Raw genomic sequence first — 19,867 nt, 5'->3', positions numbered from 1 at the left:
CTTTTATGTGTAAGGAAACATCAGGCTTGACTTAATCATTGCTTTCCTAACTTTGTAAAACAAAATGTAACAAATATATAAATATAAATTTACTAATTGTAATGTACACCAAGCAACTTAGTAAATAAAATCTTAAAAAATCAACAGAAATTTCAATTAAAGTGCAAATCGTTTTAATGCAGCAACAAAATGATCATAAAGTAAACAGGAATTAAAATTCCAGTATATATTGTATATAATACACTTATCAGCCATAACATTTTGGCCACTGATAGTTGAATTGAATAACATGGATTATCTCGTAACAGTGGCACCTGGCAGTGGGTGGGGTATATTTGACAGCAAGTGAACATTTTGAACTTTGAACTTTGTGTTGGAAGCAGAAAAAATGTGCAAGCGTAAGGATGTGAGCGACTTTGACAAGGGCCAAATTGTGATGGCTAGACGACTGGGTCAGAGCATCTCCAAAACTGCAGCTCTTGTGGCTCCTTCAAAGCTAAATCCATTGTGATTTCAGAGATGTGTTTTTCTATTTTATTATTTTCTATTTATTATATTATTTTATTTTATTATTGTTATATTATTTATTATTTGAATTTATTTATATATTTTTTCTTATTTTATTTTATTACTATTAGTATTATTTTGTTTTTAAATTTATTTTTTATTTTGTTTATTTCCCTTTCGTAAGACCAACACGGGAAGGGGTGAGGTTTTTTTTTCATTTCATGTCAGCGACACTGAGTTATGTTCTACATTTGATTATATGACCTTTGCCATGTCTGCAAAAAAAGGTTAAACACAATTAAGATATAATTATATATAATATAATTAATAATTAGGCAACAATTAAATATAATGGGAATAATTTAAAATAAAACTCCACTGTAGCGTGGTGCAATCGGGACACTTTCCAGCTCTTGATTTGTGTATTTTTGGTACATTAAGGGGATGTTGAAACTCAGTGTGCTCTCTGTGGTGAAGCTCTCTGTGGGGCATCCTGTGTTACAGCTGTGGTAACCTTGACAACAGTTTAGACCACTGGCAGTCAGGACTCCTCTCACAGCATGCAGCCATCAGGCTACACTTGTGTGTAGTTATTGTTTTTTTTGTCTGGGAAAAAGTGGAAAGTTTGCAAAATAAAGTCACAGATTTTGAGTCTGGTTATTTTAATTAAAAGTCTAAATTAGATTTTTTTTTTTTTTTTAATATATATATATATATATATTAATTAACATATATATGTTCCCCTTCAGAATGAATAATAGTGTTTTTATCCTCCTACATCCTGGCTTCATATGTAGAGTAAAGGTTATGAGTGAATAAGCAGCAGCAGCAGCAGCAGCAGAAGTTTCTGTCTCTATTCTCGAGACTTTTGCACGGAAATGTGCAGCAGGACTCTCTCTATCCGCCTTATTAGCTGCACACATGGCGTCTGTTTCTTCCTGCACACTACTAGTTAAAGTGGTAACTAAGAGAGCATGACTAACTAGTTGTGGGTGAAAATTATGGGATGCATCGTCATGGCAACAGACCAGACGTCACAATCTGGGCATGTGTGTTCCATTTTTGTCTTTCTTATTTTTCAGACTGGAAGACCTGGATAGAGATCAGTGGGAAATACATGTTTTTATTTTTTATTATTTATTTTTTTTAACTCGTGGAGATGAAAACCCACCAAGATTTCACTGACAATAATATTTTTTTTTTTTTTTTTTTTAACTGAGCTTGTTGTTTTTTTGGGTTGAAGAGAAAGAGCCTGTGCTCTGCGGCGTCTGGAGGGTTAACTTTCAGTATTCTCAGCCTTAAAAAAAGGGGCTTCAGGGGGGGCTATGAGATAAAGATGCCGGGGTCGCTGAGTAATGAAGACGAGGGACAGGACGACATGGATTTTGAAGACGATATGCCAGGTGAGAGGAAGGGGAAGGAGGCGGGGTGTCCTTCACATTATATTTTAGTGCGCCGCTACGCCTTGTGAATGCGGGGAAAAGGGCTTGTCCTGCGTTCCTGAGACCAGAGAGGAGGAAGAGGAGGAGGAGGAGGACTAGGAGGGGTGGGGTGCAATAAGCAGCAGAGTCATGCTATTATTTTTGTGCACGACCTATAGTGTCTTAAAAGGTGGGACCGTTTTGGGGTGGATTTGCCTCCAGGCTGTCCTCTCACATCCAGCCTGGTTTCAGGGGTAGCATGATGGAGACGCTTGTGCGTGCTTTCTGTGCGCGCTTCCCTTCCTAGGCTGCATGCATGCCATGCCAAGTCAATGCTTTTTTTTTTTTTACCTTTAACACACAAGTTTGCATCAGAGGAGCTGTTTAAAACCATGCCATTTATTCTCTGCTATATGCTTGTGATGATGTCTCTCAGTGTGCATATGCTTTTAAGTATAGGCTGTATACAGTGACAACATCTGTGTTGGTGTTTTTGTTATACACATGATGCACCTCTGTTTCTGCTACAACTTTAAATGTTTTTCCAGCTCTGCTGCTGCATGGCCGCAGAGGTGTGAAAGCCACGTGTATAGGCTACAGTAAACACTGCTTGAATATCAAGGGTGTCTTCAGCCTTGATCCTGTGTATACACTGGTGGTGATGATGATGGTGGTGATGGTGGTGGTGGTGATGTTCATGGTTGGGGTCATCAACATCCCTTCAGCTGTAGGTCGTGCACTAACTGGAATTAACTGTAACCCACATCCTTGACACACACACACACACAGCTCATTCATGATGGAGGCTTCACAAGCAAGACAAATGTGTGTAATATTTATTATTATGGCTGTGAAATTAATCAGTCGACCACTCTGGCTATGAACCGATAATTTTGTATATACATGACAGTTTGGCTCATTAAAAATGTTAAAAACTAATCAAGGCTCAAGGGATGGTACAGGATCCCGTAATTGATGGCCTGTCCACAAGAAGCCAAAGAGTCTGCCAAATTGTGGTCATTTTGTTTTCTCTTAGCTCTCTTGGCTACGTTTGTCTGTCTATGATAGGGCTGCCCCCGTCATCGATTAGTCGTTTTTTTAATGCTTTTTGCATGCTGAATGACTTCTTTCCATTAGCACATCTCTGGTAAGCACAAGATTTAAAGTGGTGCTTTTGTGTGATTCTTTGTGGAGAAACTCGACAATATTGTATGAGTGTTAGTCGACAAATAATTTCTCTGGTTGAGGACAGCCCTACTTTATGGCAGGTGTCCATGCACCCAGTGATTCTATGTCCTAGGGTGGGTTAGGGAAATCCCAGTCATAGTCTTAGAGTAACTTGAATGGGGCTGACCCGAATGCATCCAAGCTTTGACCGTTGCCATGGTATTCAGCCTCCAAGTCAATATTCGAATGCATCGTTGTTGTTGTTTTTTTTTTTTTTTTAATAAAAGTATATAATAATAATGTATAAATCCCAAATAGCCCATGAAATAAGGAATAATCCCATAAAAATATTCATTATTCATATTCAACATTCATTATTATTAGTTATACAGATATCACTGTTTGTTGTTTGTAGAGCACTGTCCCGGTGTCCCGGGCACTGAAACGATGGAAATGGAGATAGACAGACAGAGCGAAGCTTCGAATACTTTCGAATAATACTCACCGAAGCTTCGAATACCTTCAAATATTGCACTCCGAAGCTTCGAATACCTTTGAATATTACTCACCAAAGCTTTGAATATCTTCAAATATTACTCTCCGAAGCTTCAAAGCCCAAAAAATGGTATTCGGGACAGCCCTAAACTTGTCTAAAATTACATTTTCTTATAAGATTTAGATTTTCTTGACTGCTGCTGCATCTCAACCAATGGTGGGGATTAGCTTAAAAGTAGAGCTGCCATGCCTTTGACATGTAACTGAGATATCTGTAATGTGCCAGCCAGGAGCTGGCTTCATCAAACTCTATATCTCAGTCAAACCAGGTCCTAAATTGCTATGAATCTGTTCCAGTGAATCAGAGACTGCTGAGGTGATGAAGTGCAGAATAACCAGGCATCTTCATGCCACAGTGTCAGTTTGCAAGATTCATATTTCCTGTCTGTCCTTGCAGCTCGCTCTGAGCATCAGATGATTTGATGTTTTGGTATCAAGGGGCAACACCTAAAAGATGCTGTTTCACCCTCCTCTTTCCTCTCACGCCACGATGTGGAAGAGTTTCACGGTTAAAACAATAAAGTATAAAAGGAGAGTTGAGAGTATAAGAAGCCAATGCAATGCTGTCTCCAGCCATGGCTCTGCCTCTAATCACTTCTGAGTGATAATATGTTACATAAAAGTACATAACAGACAAAGTAGCACGCACTATCTCCTGAAAAGGTGAAAGGAACATGTATAGGGACACAATTATGAAAACGAATGAATGATTTTCATCAACATGGTTGCCATGGTGCATTTCTTGCTCATTTTTTCCTACTCGTCATAAAGGTCTTGAGCCTCAAATGCTGGTGTATTTTATACTGCTGCCAGTAGCTCACGACCCGTTTCTGAGTCGCTCGCTAAAGGTTCAAAGAATATGTAAAAAAATTTGATAAGACAAAGTCACTTGGTAAACCTACATTTCTATCCAATCCAATTCACAGACATCCCGCCCCCTTCTGACACAAACTGATTATTTGCCAATCAGCTGTCAATTAAACGAGTTATGCTGCTGCAAAGTTTGGTAACATCAGTGACGCCGTAACATTAGGAGATGTTAGCAGGCCAGCAAGCACACACCAGATTTGACAATGACCGCGGAAAATAACCAGGCCAAGAAAAGGCAACAAAAACATACTATTTTCACGAGGAACTGGAAACAGAGTTTTTTTGTGAATGACAAGTGTTAGTGTCTCATTTGCGGTGTGAGCGTGTCAGTCGGTAGAAGATGTAACGTCGAGCGCCACCTCACCAAAGTCCATGGCAACTTTTCACGGTACTTTCCGGCTGGTAGTAATCTACGAACGGAGAAGGTAAAGGAGCTGAAAACAACACTTAAAAGACAACAGTCTCTGTTTACCAAACCGACAAAGAAGGCCAACGCAGCAACAGAGGCTTCATTTAAAGTGGCGCACATCCTAACGAAGCACCAAAAAAAACCTTCACCGATGGCGACATTGTAAAATAGGCGTTGACTGCGGTAGCTGAAATGCTATTCAAGAGAAATTATGTCCGCTATTGCCGATGTACAACTTGGTGCTAATACTGTGGCAAGGAGAGTGTCTGCGCTGTCTGTTGATGCTGTGGAGCAGCTAGAACGGGACAAAGACAGGTGCAAATGTTTTTTCCATCCAGTGTGATGAGTCGGTTGACTCCAGCGATACAGCCCAGCTGGCTGTCTTGAATGTCATGAAATCTAAGTTCAGAACAAGACTGACAGATAAACATTTAAATGACTCTAGAAGAGTGAACTCTCTTGTTGACTCCATGCAGTGCCAGTCATCTCACTAACGGTTAAAAAGACTGAATGCATGTAATACATGCATGTGAACTACAGATGATGAAGGGAATGTGAAGGGAAGTGATGTGATACAGTGATGTGTGGACAGCCAGTAAAATAAGAAACAACATTGTTTTGTTTTCTATGACATTAATCTGATGTGAATTTAATAGTGTGAGCTTGACACATTGAAAATGTAAAGAAATGCATATAGAAAAAAAACATGCACATGCTGCTGAATTAAAGATGTTGATGATGTCAAAATGTTCACACAAAAGAAGCTTATTCAGCTGGTTAAGGTGGAGCTGAGCAATGTGAATAAATGTTACTAATAATGTAAAATATGAGTAGCTCTCGGACACTTTCATTTAGTCAAATTAGCTCTCAGAGGAAAAATGGTTGGAGACCCCTGGTTTAAATCATCGGCACATCATTATCTATTTCTATATGATTTTCTATCAAACAATAGGCTTTAGAAAATTCAAATTTTCCTATATATGCATAATGTTTTTCCATATAAGCCAGATTAATACCAACAGGCTTGCACTGGAATGTGTGCAGTATGGAGAGAAACAGACAAACAGACAGTCAGAGACAGAGAGGAGTGTTGAGCAGTCGAAGCATCATCTATGACTGCCAGCCGTAGCCTGAGGGAGAACACAAGCGCTTATGATGCGTGTCCCCAATAACCCTGTAGTTGGTTCAACATGAGAGGGAAGGTGCAATTGATTATGGCAGGTGAGTGAAGATTAAGTGAGCAGTTTTGGAAAATCAAAAACATTTTCATGTGTCAGTCGAAATTGATTTAAGTTTGCCTTGATTTTCATTTTGTATTTTATGTTGTTGGCTATAAACATCTCAAAGGGACTCTTTTAGCACCGTGATCCCTTATGATGACACACTATGTAGCAAAGGGTTATGTACTGCTCACAATGATGCACGTCTTTATGAAGATTTTTGTTGATAAATTAAGATATTCACGCTAGTCTGATGGTGATGGTTTTTAGAATATCTGTTTTTATCTGACCGTGTTATAGTGTTGCACATCCATTGTTATGCTGCAGATACAGGAAGCAGTGTTCAGACAGTTTACGACCCCATCAACAAGCATCAAAGTGACAGACAAGGTCAGGAATCCAGGTCAGATTTTTCCGCGGCATCAAGATGCCTCCATGCAATTAAAACTCAACAATGTAGAAGCACGTCCTGGGGGGGGGGGGAACTTCATCAAACCCCTGAAAGCTATCCTATCACAGCCTTTATTTGTTGTGGCACATAAAGTGTCCTAATTCCCTTTGTTTCACTCCGGGATGCTCACACTGTCACAGATTGTTCCGTTGTGTTTTCAGTTTTAATTGTTTTTGTTCTTCCCTAAAATTGAAAGATTATCATGGGCTTTTGTGTGCCTACAAATGTTATCCCCAATTGGAAAGTGGGTCTATTTTTGGATCTCTCGCTGTGAAAGTTGACACCATTTATTCCTGCTGCGCGTGCACGAAGCCTGTGCATGAAAGATGCTTTTTTTTTTTTTTTTAAATGTGTATTTGCAGATGAGCAGTGCAGCATTCTAGTCTGTTCCATATCTGCTTTATAATGCATGCATTAGGTACTTGTGCATATATTGTCTATGATGGATGCGTTTCTAATGGTGCTACTTGGTCTTTATCCTTCCATCACTTTGATGATTACAATTTCTAATAATAGTCTATGGATGTCTTTGTCTGAAGGCGTTTGAGGCCTGTAAGCACTTGATCAATGAAGAGAGGAAAAGCTATGGCTCTTTTTTTCCTCTCCTCCTTAGGATGTAATGCTGGGCAACATTAAGTGGGCATTTCCACAAGGGGGCCAACAGAGAAGGGGCTAATGTGCTTTCCAGTAAACTCTAGCTTCCTCACTTGGGAGTCGCTCATGAATCTCCCTTCTAATGGGTCAGTCCGGTGGCCAAGCCCTTGCAGGAAGGTCAGGACTGTGTCTGTGCCATCCGTCCACACTTTACAGAAGGCTCTTTTGCCAAGTGGAGCTTTGGTCCTCTTTCTAGCAGAATCGGGTGCCAGACGTCCCTGTGCCACATGACTGAGCGACCCTCCCACCCCCCGTCCAACACCTGGCACAGCCCGGTCCACTCACTAAGATTATCATTCCCCTGATGGCTTTCCCTTTGGGGACCTCAGAGGCCATTCACTGTAGGCAGGTTTCACATTACAAGGCAATGCAGGTGCTAAATGCAGACATCTTTTTTTCTCAATCAACTGCATTGCTGTCACATCTTCTGCCTATAAATGAGGTACATTACTGAGAGACCGTTTGTATAAGTGTTCAATATTTTTCACAGCTTTGAGGCTGTACTTAAAGGTACAGTATGTAGGATTTGGGATTTGGCGGCATCTAGTGGTGTGGTTGCAGATTGCAACCAACTGAGTACCCCTCCACTCACTCCCTTTCCAAGACTGTGGTAACATGAGCTGCCGAGTGCAAAACTGTGGTAACGCCTCGGCCTCGCTCAGAGGCTATCCTTACCATAATAACACTACTTTAGGGGCAACGGAAGTCAGACGGCGGCTGGCGGTACCACAGTTTTGCATTCTGCTGCTCACAGAGTGTTGAAGAACTACAGTGGCCTTCAAGTAACGTAAAAACGCGAAAGGCTCTCTCTGGAGCCAGTGTTTGGTTTGTCCGTTCTGGGCTACTGTAGAAACATGACGGAGCGACATAGTGGCCGTGAAGAGGACCCGCTCCCTATGTAGATATGAAGGGCTCATTCTAAGCTAACAAAAACACAACAATTCTTAGTTTCAAGTGTTTAAATACACAAATGAAAACATAGTATGAATAATATATTCAATTTCTGCTAATAAATCCCCCAAAGAACTACACACTGTTCCTTTCAGACACAGGGATTCTTTGAGCTAAATGCTAACATGCTGATATTTAGCATCTGCTCATTAGTTCATCAGTATAGCGTGTTAGCATGCTACCATTTGCTAATTAGCACTAAACACAATGTAGCTACAGATGAGGATGGTTTTACAGGGATGTGGACATGAACCAAATGTCAGATAATCACCACAGTAATTACAATTCATCTGATGGGGGACATGAATGTGTGTACCATATTTCATGGCAATCCATCCAACAGTTGTTGAGATATTTCACTCAAAACTACAAATGTCAACCTCATGCTGGAAAAGGAAATGTATGAGGATCATCAAAGTCATTAAGATTTATCGTCTGGGAACTACAAATGCTCGCACAAAATGTTGCGCCAATCCATCCAGTAGACGTTGACATATTTCACAGGATAAGTGAACATTTTGACCAGCTGGTGGTGCTACAGGGAAATTAAGGGGACTCACTAACACCAGTAGCCTAAAGGATTCATCCTCTGGGGAGCATGAACGTCTCCTCAAAATGTCATGGCAATCCACCCAGTAGTTGTTGAGATATTTCAGTCTGGACCAAAGTCATGGTCTGAAAGATCAACAGACCAACACTGACATCCCTAGCATGCCGCTATCATGGCTGAAAAGGACTTAGTCTGGTCTGCTGCATACAGTTGAACTTTTAAAACCTACATCGGTAACACTGCATCACCACTGTCAAGTTTGAGTGATTTATTGCACAGAAAACAGAGCAAGGGGGACACACAGTCCGGCATCATCTGGTGTATTTAATGCGTGATGTGTGGTCAACCTGTCAGTCATAGTTTAGTCATTGAAAGGAAGACGTGCAGAGTGACGGCCTGTGTGCTCTCTGTAATCCAGCGCCGCCTCCATCTGCATCTGAGCCATGTCATCATCTGTGCGTCTGTCTGAGTGAGATGCAAGGCTTGCCTGGCAGGCGACTCACATACATCTGAGACATAAAAGAGCTCCCTGTTTGAGATACTGAATACATAAACTCAAGGCTTTATTTAGAAAGAGAGAAATAAAGGAGCATGTGGATCTGTGTGCAGAAGAAAAAAATGTGGAGGCAAAGCTTAGATAGGTAGATTTCCGTGACACTGAATACATCAGTGGTTAGGCAGCCTTAATCAGCTACTTACCTTTAAATAATGTAATTTGTGCAGACGTCTGTGGAGTTTTAATGCTGTAAATGCACAAATTAGCCCCAATTAGCACTAAAGAGGGTGACACACTTCATCTGGTGGTCAAAGGAAACACGATGAGCCTGACACTGCCACTGATTAAAGCTTTGAAGTCACGAGCGTGTATGTAGCCTACTGCAGTGATTCTCAAAGTGGGGTCCGTGGCACTCTGCCAGGGGGTCTTTGAAAAGTTTGCAGATTCTTTCATTTAAATTACCATGATGTCATTTTCTTTTACAAAAGGCCTCATAGTTTAACGAATAATATTTTATATTTTTAAATCTACAGTAGGATATAATCAGCCCAGTCGCTTGGAAAAAATGTTGTCATTTTAAATTTTTGCATTCGGTCATAATGTTGCTATACGTAACGTTGTTTTAGGTAACGTTGTTTTAGGTAACGTTGTTTTAGGTAACGTTGTTTTAGGTAACATTGTTTTAGGTAACGTTGTTTTAGCTAACGTTTTTATACACGTAATGTTTTTATACACGTACAATGTTATACACGTAACGTTGTTATACACGTAACGTTGTTATACACGTAACGTTGTTATACACGTAACGTTGTTAGACGTAAGGTTGTTACACGTAATGTTGTTATGTTGTTTTGGGTAACGTTGTTCTAGGTAACGTTGTTTTACGTAACGTTGTGTTACGTAACGTTGTGTTACGTAACGTTGTGTTACGTAACGATGTAGGTAACGTTGTAGGTAACGTTGTAGGTAACGTTTTAGGTAACGTTTTAGGTAATGTTGTTTTAGGTAACGTTTAGGTACGTAAGAAAGTCAGCTAAGGGTGTTTGTTGTTTATTTACGGTAGTTACGTTGGTACAGTTCTTACGTTCTCTTGGTACGTTATTATTTCAACACAAATCATGATCATTTTTCAAACCTTAACCTAGCAGTTTTGTTTCCTAAACCTAATCAGTCGGTTCACAACATTAACCACGTGACGTTGTGCGTTTCTGCAAGCGCGATACGAGGTATGATATGAAACTTTTTTTTGTTCAGAAACTTCAACATTCAACGTGTCCGGTGGTTTGCAGAAACATACGATGCCAATAATTTTTCTGAGCACTGGGTTGGTATAATATTTCATAGGTTACATTCTAATCTTACAAATCTCTAACTCTTACAATCTGCAAATATGTTTAATACATGTCTAATATCTTTCTAATACATTGCTCTTTTGTTGTTCTTCCACATTGGGGAAAATCAGTGTAGTGGTCATTAATGAGGTGGGTGTACTAATGTAGATGGGTAATAGGTAACCAAGGAGGAAGTGGCTATACTCTTTTATATATGCCATATGGCTTTTTGGCTGATTGGCGGGTAGCCTATACTGTAAACCGCCAGAAAAAGAAGTGGGCATACTCCATATACCTTTACCCTCCACTATACCACTGATGAAGGGGTCCCCGGTATATTCTCTATCTTGTAAGAGGTCCTTGGCTGGAAAAAGATTGAGACCCTCTGGTGTACTGTATGTGTGTGTGTGTGTGCGTGGGGTGCCTCCTGCTAGCTTTGCTAAATACAGGATAAGCGGTTGGTGAGGTTTGTGTGTCTACTACACAGGAATCCCTCCTCCCCAACTTCTCACTCCAGCTACCCAGGGGAGTGGTAGACTGCAGGGCTAGTGTTGGCTGATTGACTCCGATACATGTGCTGCATATTTCATGCCCTCCAGTCTGTCTGTGCGAGACGCAGAGAGCGAGGGAGACGCACAGATAGATAGACGGTGAAAGAAACAGAGAGACAGTCGGGAGAAAGCGAACGAGATCAGATCGACCTTTACGGGGCGGTTGCATCCTGCGTGTATTTCTCCGTGTCTCTTTATAGTGATGTATTGTTTGGGACTGTCTCTCTTCCTTACTTACTCCTCTGTGACCCACTATGGCATCACTGAAGTCAGCTGCGCTCAGCAGTCAGCATGTTTGTACACAGCGGCTTTGAGACAGTACAGCTGACAACCAGCAGCAGGTCGCTTTAGTCCCAGCAAGCATTAAAGGCAGAAGATATGCTCAGTATACCTCAGTGGTCCTCCAGGGAGTTCCCATTTAGCGGCAGGGCAGGCACTCCATCTATTTGTGCTCTGACGGGTAAAGTTGATCCACACTCAATGATGTGTGATTATGAGGTTTATTTTGCCAAGTGCTCCTGTTGGTCTGGCAACGATTCATCATTTTTATTTTCAAAAACAAGCCAACTGACTTTTTCGCTTTGCTGTATTTTCACAGTATACTACGCCTGCAGCTAATGATTATTTTCATTATCGATTAATCTTTCTTTCTGTCTTTTTGATGACTTGTTTTGTCTATCTTGAATGTCAGAAAATTCCCATCACAATTTTCCAAGGTGGCCAAGGTGATGTCTTCATAATTGCTTGTTTTGTCTAACCAACTGTCCAAAACCCAAAGATATACAATTTACAATGACATGAATCTGAGAAAAAGATGCTGATGAAATTTAGATGCTGTTTTTATTTGATAAATGACTTAAAGGTACAGTGTGTAAGATTTGGCGGCACTTGGTGGTGTGGTTCCAGATTGCAACCAACAGAGTACCCTTCCTCTCATTCCTCCCTTTCCAAGACTGTGGTAACGTGAGCCGTCGAATGCGAAACCGTGGTAACGCCGTTTGCCTCACTCAGAGGTCATCCTTACCATAATAATACCACTTTAGGAGCAACAGAAGTCAGACGGCGGCTGGCGGTACCCCAATTTTTGCAGCTCGTGTTACCAGTTTCACAAGCCTGTCGGAGAACTACGGTGGCCTTCTGGTAACGTAAAAACACAAAAGGCTCTCACTAGAGTCAGAGTTTGGTTTGTCCGTTCTGGGCCACTGTAGAAAAATATGGCGGTGCAACATGGCGGACTCTGTGAAGAGGACCTGCTGCCCATGTAGATATGAAGGACTCATTCTAAAATAATGAAAACGATTCTTAGTTTCAGGTGATTATACACTAATGAAAACATAGTTATGAATATGATATTCCATTTCTGGTAATAAACTCTAGATGTGTGAATGTGAATGTGAGCGTGAATGATTGTCTGTCTCTGCGTGTCAGCCCTGTGATAGGCTGGCGACCTGTCCAGGGTCAAGGATAAGCGGTTACAGATAATGGAAGGATGGATGGATTTCTGCTAATAGATCCCCCAAAATGTTACGCACTGTTCCTTCAAACAATGAATGAATTAACAAAGTTGTTGTCTATTTTATTTTAAATTATCAGATTAATCAATTTATCGTTTCACCACAAGCCAAGCTGCATTTGTCAATATAAAGATTCAGGCTCATTACAAGATGACAAACTCGACAGCGTCAGCTAAATTTCCGAACGTATCATCTTAAGTAGTCTACGTGCAGTATAGCCTACTACACTGTGTTTCTAATTGGATAATGTTTCTGTTTCTGTGCGTCCAGATGAGGATGACGAAGGTGAGCGCAACCCTGTTCCCCTCGCACCCCTCGACAGCTTCTTCTCCGACAACGACTCCCTCAAACAACAAAAGAAGAAGAAGCCCAAAAAGATGAAAGAGGGGAAAATGCCCAAAGTTAAGAAGAGGAAAAAGGAGGTAAGGTGTAATTCACTCTCAGCACCATCTGCCGTGACCTCGGACACAACAATTTTGTGGCTCAAGCTGCACCCTGTGTTTCTCTGTTTCTCAAACCGCCGCTCTTTTGATGTCTCTGCAATTGGATCAAAGGTGTGTTTTGGCTGCTGGGCCGCCTCTGTAATCTAAATGAGAGGCAGTGGACTGTCTCAGGCTTAGAGGAGGTTGGCAGTGGAGTCACCGTCACTGCCAGTGTAAGCTGTGGGCTCCAAGGGCCAGTTTAGAGTGGAGATTTGTGCCTGCGGTGCTGGTGTTGATGGCAGGGACTGTACTGTAGGTCAGAAGTACAGCCGTGGTGCCAAGCAAGCAGTGGGAGTCCGAGCTGTGACAGAGCGGTTTTGACAGTTGAGTTTCTCCAGCCTTTAGTCTCCAACATTTAGACATCAGGTCAGAGGTTTGAGCTGCTCCCAGCATTAACACTAGTGACTTCATTTAACCAGATTTGTCATGGTTGAGATCACTAATTACTAAAATAAACTAATCACAAAGCTTTTAAAGCTAACCTGTGAGAATCAAAAGCTCTGACAACAAGAAAGAAAGAAAAAAAAATCCCGTATCTGTTGCCTTGCACAGGACTATAATAAGCTCGGCCGTCCAATCATTTCATTCAGCCCGGATGAAATGATTGGACAGCCTACCTGCCCGTCTACCTGCTTGCATGCCTGGGTGCACTCATTGTACATCACCGGAATCTTCCACAAGCTGCAGGCTTGACAGCTGTGAGTACTAACAATAGCCATGTTTGTTGTTTATGTTCATTATATGTGTATGTTCATAATGATCATTTTTGGGGAGTGTCTTTGGAGGGAGGCCTGAATGGGCGGACTGTCAGTCTTGCCGACTTGGTGACTTTCTCGCTAGATTTAGAGACTTTTGGAGCTGATTAGCTGCTAGAAAAGAGTTGGCAACACTTGGCCGGGTTTTTCAGTTGGGTCATATTCAAATCTAGTGTAGGCCTACTATTGCTAGTTTCTCAGCATTACTGAAACTACTTTTAATTTGATTTATCATACTAATGTGTTGGCAAACAGTTGCCTTTTTTCACAAAGCATCATTAGAAGTCATCGGGAGCTGTGTTTCTGGACACTTAACAAATCTAAATCCAATATTCACCTTTCTTTTTGCTCTGTTTTAGCCTCCACTGGCTTCTGGAAGTTGAGTTTGAGAGTTCAGCTGAGGGAAACATCTGGTTTGTTAGCTGCTAAATTCTACAGTGTGTTCACCAGCTAGTTGCTAATGTTGTCTGTGTGTCATGTGGTGTTGGGCAAGTAGCATACAGTACGTTTATCTTGTCAATCATGTATCCCTGCCACAGCTAGAAATGAGGTCAATGATAACAGAGATTGTAGGCCGGTGTTACACCACATTCTGAAACCAAGTTATTGTTTTGAAGTTTAGTTCCCACGGTTTTCTGTTTCCCCTTGTGTTAACGTGAACCTAACAAATTAGTCCTACCCTGAACCAGGCATCTCTGCAACTCCTAACTGTAACCTAACTTTAGTTCAAACCCCAGGGCGAAACTGACTTTGTCGCAAGACATCTTGTTGAGACAATTCCTAATCAAGACACAGAATTTGAAGAGTTACAGAATTTGGTGTAACACAAAAAAAAAAAAAAATTGACCGATCCTAAGTCCCGGCACCCTCAGTTGCTGTTGGAGATGCCTGCTCCGTTTAGCCGAGTGCCACAGTGTGTATTAGATGTATACTGGGCAAGGCAAGCAATATAGCTTCAAAAAGCCGACAGCAAGAACTACAGTATGTGATGGAAGGATATATTCCCGATGATAAACTTTACTCAGGTAACTTTTCCCATTGGGATGCTAAACGGTGTGTATATAAAATTAAATAAAACCAAAAGTAACCTCATAGAGATAATATAAACTAGAATGGCACTCGGAGAGATACACTATGATGTCTCTCATCCCGTCATCTGCCACTTTTTTCTTTCTCACCGTTGACGGCCAGCATCTCCCGCACCTCTGAGTCTCTCCACACATCCACACACGTATCTCTCTGCTCTCAGAAGGAGAAAGAAGGCGTGGTCATGCGTCATCAACGCGTCATCAGTTACACTGTGCATGTGTTATACCCTGTGGTCTTAATGCTCAGGCTGATCGGAAATTCTTAAACAATTTCCTGAATCCGGATCATGATCCGGATCGCCACCAAAATCTAATGGATTGTTCACTGCGCTACACTCCAACCCTCCAAAATATTTCATTAAAATCCACCGCGAACCTTTGGAGTAATCCTGTAAACAGACGGACAGACAGACAGACAGACAAACAAACCAACGCCGGTGAAAACAAGGTAACAAAGGAACGAAATCAGACTAGTAGCGACCAGCCGACAGCGCACAGACCCAGATCCGGCTTTACTGCCCCCTTCCGAGAGCTCTGTGCCCGGCAGCTGCGGCTCCGCCGGTCCATGCTGCTGGAGGCCCAAGCCGTATTTCTGGGCCCGCTGGAGGGAAGGGAGGCACGGTAGAACCAGAACCAGGATGGCGCGGTGCAGACTGTCAGACCCTGCTGCAGTAAAACGGGAGGTTTTCTAAAGGGACTCTGGTGCTCGGAAACACTACCGCTTTTGTCCACAAGGACCGCCAAAATCAACACAAAATGAAAGTTCCTCATAGTAACTGTGACTATATACAAAGTAATGTGTCTGTAAAGATTGTGACGCCAATGCATTGTGACTTATGTTAGGAAAGGATAAAGTTAACCGAGGTTCTGCCGGGTTCCAAGCTTGCTCAACTGCTATTGGGGGCGGGACTTAGGAAGGGTCAGTGAGTTTATCATTATGAGCAGCACCTTTTACATTACACACGTTCATTTGATCCACTCACTGTTACCATGACATCCAGGAGAATTTGACAAACAAAGGCCGCATGAAGTCGGCTCTGACGTGGGCGGAAAAGTCTCATCTACATTTACTTTTCCTAGCCAACCTCTGAAGCTTTAAGAATTTTGGTATTCAATGATTACAGGAATTCACTGTATTCCCAGCGCGTTTCACGCCCGTGTTGGCTATGGCTTTAACAGTGTCGGTGACATAGCCAGGATGTTCCCCTCCGCTGGCTGGAGATGCCAGCAGTGCTGTGAGGAGCTTGGCTGGCCAGGCTGCCACCCGGCCCTTTGGCTGCTTGTGGTAAACACTGAGCTCTGGGTCTCACTGAGCTAATGAGGGGGGGACTCCCTCTGACACTCTCCTCCCTCTGTCTCTCTCTCACACACACACACACACACACACACACACACACAGACTCTGCTCTGTATTCTCCTCTTTCCTCCCTCGCCTCTCACATGCATCACCTCGCTTTGCCTTGATCGTGATGCCGCTGCTTTTGTTGCTGCCTTTGCGTCACAGGAACGGCGAGTCTCTTTCTTTTCTTCCTTTTTTTCCTTCCTTCGTTTCTTTCTTTCTTTCTTTCTTTCTTTTTCCTCCTCCCCTATTATTTCTTCCTCTCATACCCTCCCACTGAGGAGCCGCTGCTGCTGTAATTCACTTCCAATCACTCCCCAAAGGTTGGTGTCAGACAGGGGCCAGAAGTCAATTGGGGTCAGAGACTGTCAGTGGCACATCCCAGTCTCAGGTCAGAGCTGCTGGTGGGAGGAATAGTAGCCAGGGAGAGATGCCTTCATTCTCTCATCGGCAGTGAAACAAAGGAAACACAAAGGGATGTTGTCTCCCTTTTAACAAAAAAATAACCTACTAAATCAAGGGAATAGAAGTTTACAGCGGGCAGTTAATTTCATTGGGAAAGGAAGAGGCTGCAGTTTGGCCACAATAAAACACCCATGAATCTGCGAGGGAGCCGCTCTAATATTTTTACTGAAATACAGTCGGCTTTAAGACGAGCCTCTGTCTTGTTTTTATAAGTTCAGCATCCTCTCAAGGATTGTGAGTCAACAGAGAGCCGTTGCTGTAAAGGAGAGGCTGTTGTTCTGGAACCGTAAAGTGTTTTTACAGCGGCATTTCTCTCTCGTTGAACTAGATTTTTTTTCATTGAATATCCGCGACTTCGCTCATTTTCCGTGCGCACCCTCTGCAATCTCCCCCCGAGGCAGAGCCATTATGGGGAAGCATCTAATTTGATTACATTATCAGCGCTTATCTGATTTTCTGCCCTCTAAAAGTAGAATGAGCCTCTTTGTTGCTGCCAGTGTCCTCTTCGGGTCCTGTGATGTGTGTGTGTGTGTGTGTGTGTGTGTGTAACGTTGAACTCTGGGCCACGGCGAGGTTGTTGCACACAGTTCCACCTCGTCTTTTGCAGTTGCTCTCAACAGTGTGGTTCTGCTTCTTTGCTTTTTCCCTCCTCCATCTCCACCCCCACTCCCATCCCCCATCCACTATCTTCAATTTACTCTCTCTCTCTCTCTCTCTCTTTCTCTCTCTTCTTCTTATGCATAAATGAGATTTGTCTAGACGGGTGCCGGAGCATCAGCTCTGCAACCACAGGCCTCTGCATAACAAGCTCGTTATGCAAACGTGTCTGATTGGATGGCGCCGTTCCATTGGCTGCCACTGTGATAGATTGTGTGTGTGTGTGTGTGTGTGTATGTGTGTGTCTGTGTATGTGTGTGTGTGTGTGTGTTGGAGGGAGGGGGGTCGGGAGTGAGTGGCAGGATAGAAAGAAAGAGTGAGAGAGAGAGAAAGAAGGAAAGAAAGAAAGGGGGAGCTGTAAAGAGAGAGAGAGAGTGAGAGAGAAAATAATGGAGGGGGGGGGGGCTGCGAGATGTGAAAGAGAGAAAGTGAGAGAAAAGGAAGGCGTGTGGGGGGGGGGGAGAGAGAGAGAGAGCCAGACACTGCTCAAATTTGGTCGCCATGGCAACACAGCCAGGCTGCTGGTAGGGTTGGCGGGCGCTGCGGCAACGTGAGCCTTTCCACTGCGCTGCAGAGCAAAACGCCTGCAAGTCTCTCCATGGATCCACACAGGCCCGCTGAGCAACAGGCAGCGAGCAGAGCACAAAGCCGCCGTGCACTAATTCACTCCGTGTACACGTGTGCACATGTGTGCACACGTGGAAACCTACATATTGTACGTATAAACACAAACGCGTCTTTACACAAAAGGGAAAGAAAAACACACACACACAAAAAAATGACCAACAAAAAGACGAATACTGACACACGTGCATTCAAACCCCCACAAAAATGATTCTTTCCATATACATACTGTATATACGCACAAACATACTACATATACACATGATTAGGTGAGAGGTGCACACTGAGAGAAACACTTTCCCTCCCCCTCTTACTTACTCAATCATGAGCACGCACCAGTGAATTTGCTCATATGCAACACTCTCGATCACACAAACAACACCTGTTAACTGTTAAATCCATACAGCCTTCCAGATGTCCCATATTAAACAGGCTGCATGCACAGATCAGCTCTGAGCGCTGATTGGCTGCGCCGCCGGAGGTGTTCTGTTTGTTAAATTTACTTTGTTGTTCGATCGCGTGTAAAAAGGTGAACGTGCTTCTGACTCGACTCCTCGTCAACTAACTTGAAATGTAATAATTTATGCATTTCATCACAGGCAGAAGAATTATAATATTAGCAGAGCAGTGACACTCTGGAGTGATGTAATTTAATTTATGCAAATGCCATCAAGGAGAAGCTTTTATCCAAAGTGCTTCATAGTAGTCGGACAGCATATGTTTTTAGCGTGGGTGGCCTCCGTGGGAGCTCTAATCCCTAACCCTGGCAAAATGAATGCCATGCTTATTTGCCCTCATCATTGAGTTTCGTATTTTAATTATCCACATTTTTATCAAATGAAATTCTGTCTCAGAGGATAGCTCTTAAATGGAGATAGATTTCCCTTTGTCGTGTCAGCGGTTCAGTTTAGAACCAGGAATCTGGCTTTGATGCTAGCGTCAGTCACTCACAGTCACGTCTTGAGGAAGAGAGCAGATTCTACCTGTTTACATTTATAAAAATAGCTGTTTGGCAGGAGCTATATCAAAGATATGTGAAGATTGCTTGGGTGAAATTTCATTCGGCACAAATATAGTTTTTTAGTTGCACTCATCTTTATCTGCTGGAGAATGAGAGAGATCAGTGAAAGCCATCTGAACCTGGCATATGCTCATGTCCTGCTGTCAAATACTGTGCATGTATTTATACACATATACATGATGTTCCCGTGTCCATCGTGTGAAATGCTTCAGGGAGGAATCCAGCCAAGAGTGGACAGCGACCTGGAGGAGACCTCAGAGGTGGAGGAGGAACGGGAGCGTCCAGAAATAGGCTCGGAGAGCGAGAGCAGCACGTACGGCCCGACCAAAAAGAAGAAGAAGAAACCGAGGGAGAAGAAAGAGAAGAAGCCCAGGAAGAAGAAGAGAGACGAGGAGGATGACGACGATGACGATGATGATGGGAATATGAAAGTGAGTCTGAGAGATTCTGCTGGATTCAGTGTTTTCAATAGAGGGCCTATAGGTGCATTGCTAAAAATATCTTCATTTTAGAGTCACATTGAATTTCTCTTGATATGATAATCTAATAATAATAATAAATTGGATTTTAAGTGCATTCATACCACAGGGACATTTTGCAAAAACACAGCAAGCAAAAAATAAATAAAATGCCTGGCTGAAAATATATAAATTTAAAAAAAAAGAGATGGATTCATGCATAATTTGAGGTATGCCAGCACTCTATTGAATATGTATTAAATACTATTACTATGAAAAGTTACTTAAATATTATGAACACATATATAATCAATAAATTAGACTATTTTCT

The 19,867-nt window shown here is 42.4% G+C and overlaps 1 protein-coding gene across 3 annotated transcripts in view; it reads left to right on the top strand.

Annotated features, from left to right (window-relative positions):
- Positions 1–1,198: 1,198 nt before the first annotated feature.
- The window catches only part of chd5 (chromodomain helicase DNA binding protein 5), a 57,697-nt gene continuing 39,028 nt past the window's right edge, over positions 1,199–19,867 (top strand). Inside the window, exons 1-3 of one of the 3 annotated variants that reach the window (XM_037772055.1) lie at positions 1,199–1,910; positions 12,918–13,069; positions 19,291–19,509. In XM_037772055.1, coding sequence (XP_037627983.1) covers positions 1,844–1,910; positions 12,918–13,069; positions 19,291–19,509 — 438 coding nt within the window. In that variant the 5' untranslated portion in view covers positions 1,199–1,843. The remainder of the gene's footprint in view (positions 1,911–12,917; positions 13,070–19,290; positions 19,510–19,867) is intronic. The other 2 variants (XM_037772038.1, XM_037772044.1) reach the window with 2 other exon arrangements.

This window comes from Sebastes umbrosus, chromosome 1 (genome assembly GCF_015220745.1).
Source record: "Sebastes umbrosus isolate fSebUmb1 chromosome 1, fSebUmb1.pri, whole genome shotgun sequence".
Taxonomy (NCBI): Eukaryota; Metazoa; Chordata; class Actinopteri; order Perciformes; family Sebastidae; genus Sebastes; species Sebastes umbrosus.
Note: the sequence above shows the minus strand (reverse complement) of the source record. Positions and strands in the feature narration are given on the sequence as shown.